Below are 8,545 nucleotides of genomic sequence, written 5' to 3'. Positions count from 1 at the left end.
GTATCTTTAAGTGTTGCCAACCTATTTTCAAGTGTACTCGGATTACATGCATAAAACCACGCTGTTATGTGTTTTTTGGTTGGAATACTGGTGTGCGCCAAAGTATAAATCGTTTGACAAAATATAAATGGCGCGACGAAGTAAGTAAATGCAGCAATTACCAGCTTTCTGTACTATAAACAGCACAAGGAAGCCAACTTTGTCGGGTGACTGTAGGAAAAATATATTTCAAAAAATTTCAAACAGCAAACCCAATTATAATTTATATTGCATGACAAAACCAACAACAGGATAGTATGGCAAATAAGCAGAACAATACAACAAGCGATACAAAGAGTTGAGTGAATTAACTCTCTTTTCCAAACTAAACATTATTTTTATTCATATTCACACAGGCTACTGTTGAACAATGGTGTAAAGGCATATTAAATGAGGCCGGAACATTATGTTGTGAATACGGACCGTCGAGTGGGAAACAAAGGTCTGATGAATGTTTTAGATGCTTACATGTATGAACTCAAACACTTCCCAGCTGAAGCTCGAGTACACACGTGTAAGTCACTCTTGGTTTGACGATTAACACTGTGGAATGATATACCTAAGTCCGATGAATGATTTAGATGCTTACGTTTATAAACTGAAACTGAAGCTGCTGGAGCGGTGGGGCACACGGGAGGGACTAAGGCTAACATATCTTGTAGTGTCAGCGTTGGCCGCTAGAACTGCTAAGTTGAAAAAATCTTTAGTTATAAAATTAACTTTTTTATTATAAAACATTGTTTTAAAATTATAAAATACATTTTTAATTTTTAAAATTAAACTGTCATAACATAACCTAACCAACCAGACTTGCTGATAAAAACTATATAAGATTAATTCTAATTAATGATAACTTATAATTTTTATTAATTATAAAATTAATTTTAAAATTTAGTATTATAAAATTAAACTGTCATAACCTAACCTAACCAACCAAACTTGCTGATATGAAAAATTTTTTGACAAAAAGTTAGTGCTGCCAGCGGGATTCGAACCCGGGACCTCCTGAACACCAACCCGAAATGCTACCAACTCTGCCACGAACGCCGCTAAAATGACATCGTTTCGTTACGGTAATCGTGTCGCCTCAAGAGAAGACATTAGCCACTAGAGAAATGACGTCACCACACCTTTAGCCTTAGTCCCTTCCGTGTGCCCATTCCGCTGCCCGGTGTACACACATTGTGTACGTCACTCTTGGTTTGATAAAAAAACCATATGATTGAAACATGCAATGATTATTGATATTTTGTAGTAGATTAGGCAATTCTGGAAATTACGCTACAATTATTGTTACTTGTCTTGGCTACGGCCACGCTGGCACTTCTCAGAGCAAAAGATAGAAAGTTAGGTTATAATGTATACCGGTGCATGTAAGTTGTTTTTACCTAACCCGCCATGTTAAACTTCCCTATCCCAAGCGTGATGTATACAACTTCTTTACTTCTCTGATGTAAAGTTGAAAAAAACTCACTCGGTGAGGTAATGAAACCCATTTAAATAACATTGAGTGCTTAACTTAAAAAACGCTAGAAATCAGCTGTGCGCTTGAATTTTATTGTTATGTTTTGAAGAATTTTCCCAACCTAGCTTTTGTTTGTAAATGAACGTTACTGTTAGAAGATGAGTGAAATGGATAATGAAAAATATTAGTCGTAACCTCCTTTATATTGTCGGGTCAGGTAAAATCTTGTACGTAACACGTTAACGCAAGAGCGTGTTTACATCACTTAGGTAAATTATGCAACTCGCTTCCGCTCGTTGCACAACATTCACCTGCGTGATGTAAAAACGCTCTTACTACACTTGTAAGGTAAATAGCTATTACGTGTCCATCATGTATTTACCTAAACATGTTTATAACTTTTTTACTGTAGTAAATGAACAAATTGAAAATTTTTATTTTTATTTTTTTACAATCTACAATTAAACGCTACTAAATCATTAATAAACGTATTATTTTATGAACATTTATCAAGATTAGTTAACAAAATTACCAAAAACATAAGTAAATGATACCCAAACTTTTTAAATTGCCGATTATTGGGGCACACATGAGAATGAACAGCGTTTAACTTTTCTAGTAAAGTAACAGTTTAGTTTGTTTTATGTAGTTATGTTTAATACATAAAGCTCGATTAGACACAATGGTATGCAATCTGTACTCAACAATTTATTTCAATGAACTAGCTACTCTTGCGTTGAGTTTTATAGGTAGGCCTATTGTTTGTATTGTATCCAAATAAAAATAATCCACTATGTTGACAGTAGCATTTTTGCCGTCACAATTAATCGAAACCCATCTATACACCATTGTAATTACGTGTATTTTTAGTCAAAAGTATAAGATGAAGACGTTTTGAAAAACTGTTGGATGTTCTTACAACTTTATTTAAAAATGTATTTTTGGGTTGGTTTTAATCACAATCACAATTAAAGTTAGTTAATTTTATCTAATGAAGCTTTTGTATTTTGTTTTCTTTATTTAATACAAGTTTGCACAATTTTGTAACCGTCCTAAGAAAATTATTACGAAAAATATCACAATGCTGCGAAGTAATAATTTTTGGTACACTAAATGCTACATGTAAAGTGTCGAAAATTCAATTACGATTCACTTACATAAAACGATAAAACATTCCACTCTATTGAAGTAGAGTAAAATCCACTTTTATTGTAGATGTACAATCAATTTCTAAGGTATCGGACTTGCAAAAATATTATCCAACCGTAAAATAAACCCATTAAAGCTTGTCAAAACCCAGTCTTTACCGATGAAGACTCACGAAAATTAGAGGTGAAAAAAGAAAACAAGAGTTACACAAGAACGTGGCTGGGAACAATGTCGGTAATTGTAAAATGGTGGCAAAAGACCCGACGGGCTGCATTGTTGTAAGCAAATTGTTTGGCTTGTCAATCAGGAGCATTGTGCGGGGATTGACGCAATTACGTACTTGCACTGCATCTAAATGAGGCAGCCGCTTCATCGCTTCAATACTCACATTAATGAACTGGCAAGAAAAGGATTGTCTGCTAGTCTGCTTGCACGCCACAATCTACATATCACATACCTCAGATTACAAAATATGCATACCATGGTCATACACTACACACCCTGGCAAATACCAGATTGAGATTACTTATCTTCACTAGGGGTGTCCAACCTACGGGCCTGCGAACAGCTTTTATCTGGCCTAGAGTAAGCTGGAGTAGCTATTGAAATTTATTTTTTAATTAGGGTAATAGTTAACCATGAAAATTATCCCTCGCGATCGCAAAAATACACTTTTAAAGAATATCATGCATTCTCGGCGACACCGTCATCAAATCCGATTATAGCGATAAAACCCGTGAGCGTGAGCATATTGCGGTTACGGCAAAACCCTAATCGTCTCCGGAGATGTAGTAACACACGACAATTCTTGCGGTTTCGGCGATACAGTCATCGTCTCCAGCGGTAGCGGCAACACCCGTGAGCATATCTTTGCGGTCTCGGTGATACCATTCATTATCGTATCGGGCGGTGGCGGTAACAACTGTGACAAATATTGCTGTTTCGACTCGGCGGTACCGTCATCGTCTCCAGCGATAGCAATAACACCTTTGAGAATTATCTTGCGGTCTCGGCGATATCCATCTCCGGCGGTAGCGGCAACACCCATGAGCATATCTTTGTGGTCTCGGTGATACCATTCATTATCGTATCGGGCGGTGGCGGTAACAACTGTGACAAATATTGCTGTTTCGACTCGGCGATACAGTCATCGTCTCCAGCGATAGCAATAACACCTTTGAGAATTATCTTGCGGTCTCGGCGATATCGTCATCATCTCCGGCAGTAGCGGTAACACCAGAAGTGAGGTCATCTCGCGGTCTCGATCGGCGATAGCGTCATCGGCTCTGGCGGTAGCGATAACACCCGTAACCATATCTTGCGGTCTCGGCGATAGCGACATCACCCGTGAGCTTATCTCACGGTCTTGGCGATACCGCCAGGGAGTGGAGGGTGTAAGAAACCCTCCGCTTTGGGGAGAACTTAGGTCCCTGACAAATTACAAATAAAAGTCTTTAAAATATCGGTAGTCAGTAATGCGTGGGTGCTTGCACCCCGCCACTGAGTCTGAGGAAGTACTCGTAGTGGCAACGGTTGAAGACGTTGAAAATCCCTTGCTTGCCAGAACACGGCCCGGCTGTGGTTATAGCTATGGAGAAATGGGTGTCAGTGACCATAGGACCGGGGTAAGCATCGATAGCTCCAAATGACTGCACCAAGTAGGCGGTCAACATAAATTGGGGCACGCTGGCACGCACAAAACCCTTTCCGGTCAACCATGTGGCGCGCCAAAGGCGCAGGCCTCTCACAAATTGCAGAATAAGCCAATATGCAAATGGCAATTCATCCTTGAATGTCTCTGGCGATAGCGGAATCAGTGGACACAGTGTCGGACAAGAAATCGTAGGCCTATAGTGGTCGAGAAGCTTAAATTTTACAAATCTAGTTATTTGTAGAATGAGGCAGAAGCTATAGTCATGCTGTTTACCCCATTTTACTACGAAAAATCGTAATATTCCAGCTATTTCTTATTTGATCTTTTTTGAATTAAAACTGTTTAATAGGGAATTAAGAATGCTAATTAAAAGTGTTCTTGGCATTTTTTCATAACATTTTCCATTTTTGAGTAATTTGTTTAAAAAATTAAAATGACCACCAATTTGAAATTTTAGGTTAAATCAAAATGAATTCTTTTTCCAACATGGGTCTCTTTTACCTTAACATAAATACCAAGTTTCATAAAGATCGATTGAAAAAATTCAAAGATAAAATTTTTCCTGTAAAAAATACAAAATGGTGGATATTTGGTTAACAAAGCGATTTTGGAAAAAATGTTATCCTTGATTTTCTCCTTATTTTGACCCAAAGAATTACTACATAAATTATGCCTCCCACCTTTTTTGAACACCCTGTATAGTCTACACTTGGAGACTGAGTTGTCAACACAACAGTCTGTCAACACAATTTTGGATAACAGTTTCAGATTTGTTCTGCGTCTACACTAGCCAGCCAGTATTTGTTGGTATGGCATTGGCAACTGAAATAAAGAACGTGATTTTATCCTGTGCATGATTCTTACTTCTTAACCATGTGGCTGAGGACCGAGGAATGGTGGACTCTCGAAATTTCTCTAGCAAGGTTCACACATTAGTCAAAACATACTATCACTTTCGATAAGAATATGGCACAGGATTCAGAAACATAACAAGAATGACAATGACTCCTACAAATTTGTCGGTACTGTTAAAGGCTTTGTTAGGTCAAAGATAACAAAGAAATGTACGTGTTACAGGGCTGCAGTTTTATCCCTGGACTCCATGCTGAACTCCAGCGGGTTCGGGTTGTATCCAATCTTCTGTCTCCAAACAATTTCATACATGCAGACTCAAAAAGACTTGTATCTTGTCTCCAAGTTTCCCATTCATATGGGAAACAGAAAACACTGTATTTTGTGTCCAGGAACATGGAGATTTGTCTGCCTACAGTCACCCAACAATCTGGAGACATCGCAGATACAAAAGGCAGCTTTACCGAAACAGTCGGCCGTCAATGTTCACGGAGAAATTGCCAAGTACCTAGGCTTAAGCATATCTTGCGGTCTTTGTGATACCATCATCATATCTAGCGATTGTGGCAATACCCGTGAGCTTTGAGGATATCTGGCGGTATCGCCATTATGGTTTCCGGCAATAGGGGTAATACCTGTGACCATATCTTGCAGTATCAGTGCAGAGCATATTTTTAGGGATTTCCACTGGGCGACAGTGGCGCCAGACTTACAAGGGGGTCTGGAATACCGAATACCAATACCCCACATCAAAAAGGGGGCCCCGATGACAAGTGTCGTCCAGTAACATGTTATTTTATGCCCTGAGTGGCACATTAGTGATCGTGATCAAGTGATTTTCCAAAACGTTTATAAAACCAATGTAACACCGTCAATAAATAGGGTCTCAGCCATTTTTGAGATTACTCCTAGAAATTCTTGGTCCATACCAAATCAAGTAAGATTCACAACTTTTTCCAGTCATCAAAATTTATGTCAACATTGCCCAGGGGGTTCCAATTCTTCCGAGTACCTCCAATTCCTTACACATCAATTTAGCCAGGGATGTTCTTATAGGATCATGTTCCTTCTACTGATAACAATACATTAATAAGAATTTCTTCACCTGTCTGTCTCCTGCTTAAGCTTCATTCTCCTTTCAACCTTTCCTGTATTAATAATGCATGTATGTAATGTAAATGTGCTGGGGCTAGAGGGAAATTTGTAGGAAACTCTGGAGCAAAAAAGGCGGAGGCAGAATAGAGCTTACAGATCACTGTGAATTTCTAACATGTGGTGCCACAAGTCTCAGTATCAGTATATCCGTCTACAAACATGATTTTAAAATAAACCTGGGAAAATGTTCAAATACAAACTTCTCAGTTAAAAAAGATATCTGCTGATAGATAAGTAATATATTTTGACATTCAAAATACAATATTGTTATGTTTTGCAGTTAGCATAAAAGTAATTGGAAAAGATTGATAATTGATATGTTTACTATTTTTAAGTAAGAAACTATTAGATTTTGGATTTAAATTATTGATTCTGTGACATATTTTCTCACTGGTTCCACAATAAATTAATCAAAAGAGTATAGCATTTTTTATTATGTTTCATACTCTTCATCCAACTTCACATTTTACCTACATGTTGTTTTGTTAACAACATTTTAAATCAATTCTCCATGGAGGTAAAACACCCATTTGATGTGTGCAAGAGAGTTGTCTTCAGAAAACACAGACATTTTTCCTGTAACTGGGTAAAGGGGGAATTCCTTTTCACCAATCTGCAGCATTTTTATCTCAATATCAGCTACCTGAAAAATGTTTTTATTTTAGAAAGTCATGTAGTATTCTGATATTAAATACAAAACAGTGTAAATAACAACTTGTGTGTGGATGCATGACTGTTATGCCAGGTCTTGCCTGTTAGGCACAAGAAAAAAAAAACAACTAGTGTAAATAAATTAAAAGACTAAAATTTAACCTACAATATTTAACTAATTTTTTATAGTTACCTCAACTTAAAAACTATAGGTATACAGTAGAGTAAACTTAACAGCTTATATACAAACCTCACTCGGTTTCAAGACAATTCTCTTTTCTTTCACAGAAAAGGCTTGATTATCAATAGACAGTACAAAGGTCTTGTCTACCCTGAAAACGTTTTTGAAGGAGACAACTCTGGATGAACCTGGTTTTAGTATATACGGTCCCGTCGGTTCTGGATAGCTCACCACTCCTATCACTTGGAATCTAAAAAAAAAAAACACCATTAGATAAGGAAGAAAAATCAAGGTATTACGTGTAAATTACAAACAGAGTAAGCTATATGTAGTATACATAACTTACACATATTCCCCAGCCTGGAGTGATGTGGCAACTATGTCACAGGCCACTTCACCGAGGGAGGAAGGTTGGAACACAACCTGCAGTGGCCTAGACTCACCAGGACCCATCACAACTGAGGCAGCCACTGTTACATCTGGGTGTGAACTCTGAAAACATATGTTTTATTAACATTCTAAAAGTCTGATCCTAATTTGAAATAAAGTAACATACAGTAGGCCCAAGGCGTATACAAGAAGGTGCGTTAATCGCAAGGCGTCACCTCGTCCAGTTCGCGCAGCTACGTCACATGCAAGCCCCCCTACCCCGCCTTGGTGGCTCCGCCTACACAAACTGCTTGTTAAACGTGTTTTTTACTGAATCATGTTTTCTTGTAAATTTCCAAAGATGTTTGAATGTATATTCCACTATTAGTGTTATATTGAATATAGTGTTATACAAGCTATTTTACTCTTATGTTCCAGTTCTGATTCAGGTCATAAATAAGGTTTCGGAAAAATCTTCAGGTCATGATCTACTTCTCTTTTCAAAATATTATGAAAATAATATCACAACGACCACGACGATCATCACAATCAACGTCATTACGATTGACTTTTTTTTAAATAATCGTCATGTACTTTTTGGAAAGTTTTCTCAAAACGAGTGGTTAGTGTAATAAACTGTGGACTAATGAACACAGTTTCCTTGATTCAACAAATTGATCCATTTGGAATTATCTCCAGTAACATGGTTGTCCATACTTCCGAGGTGAGGGTATTTATTTTGAAATCTGTGGCAAACATATAGGTACTGAGTTACATACTTCACACCTTCTTCGGGTATCATTAAATTCTTCTTTATTTGTTTTACTTCCTAACACACACATTTGAACTTAATTTTTATTAGGTTCCACAGTATTTTCAGGTGACTTTTATAAAAATTAACTATTTAAAAGATCCTTAGTTATGGTTCTGTCTTCTCCGATGGGATCCTGTGCTGACAATGAACAGACAGCTTTATTTGAGCTATACCTTTACAAGCTATGCCACGTTTTAAGAAAACCAGTGGCGTCAT

At 37.5% G+C, this 8,545-nt stretch overlaps 1 protein-coding gene across 1 annotated transcript; it reads right to left on the bottom strand.

Annotated features, from left to right (window-relative positions):
• Positions 1 to 6,758: 6,758 nt before the first annotated feature.
• LOC128999356 (hydrocephalus-inducing protein homolog) lies at positions 6,759 to 7,624 on the bottom strand. Its single transcript, XM_054425813.1, has 3 exons — positions 7,493 to 7,624; positions 7,216 to 7,396; positions 6,759 to 6,957 (listed from the first exon to the last, which is right to left on the bottom strand). The coding sequence occupies exons 1-3, from the start codon at positions 7,597 to 7,599 to the stop codon at positions 6,811 to 6,813; spliced, it is 435 nt and encodes a 144-aa protein (XP_054281788.1). The 5' UTR covers positions 7,600 to 7,624; the 3' UTR covers positions 6,759 to 6,810.
• Positions 7,625 to 8,545: the final 921 nt, after the last annotated feature.

The sequence above is a fragment of the Macrosteles quadrilineatus genome, unplaced genomic scaffold (assembly GCF_028750875.1).
Source record: "Macrosteles quadrilineatus isolate MER2022 unplaced genomic scaffold, UCM_ALF_1.0 Scaffold_8__2_contigs__length_117827958, whole genome shotgun sequence".
In the NCBI taxonomy this organism is placed as follows: Eukaryota; Metazoa; Arthropoda; class Insecta; order Hemiptera; family Cicadellidae; genus Macrosteles; species Macrosteles quadrilineatus.
The sequence above is the reverse complement of the archived record's forward strand: the minus strand, read 5'-3'. Positions and strand labels throughout refer to the sequence as shown.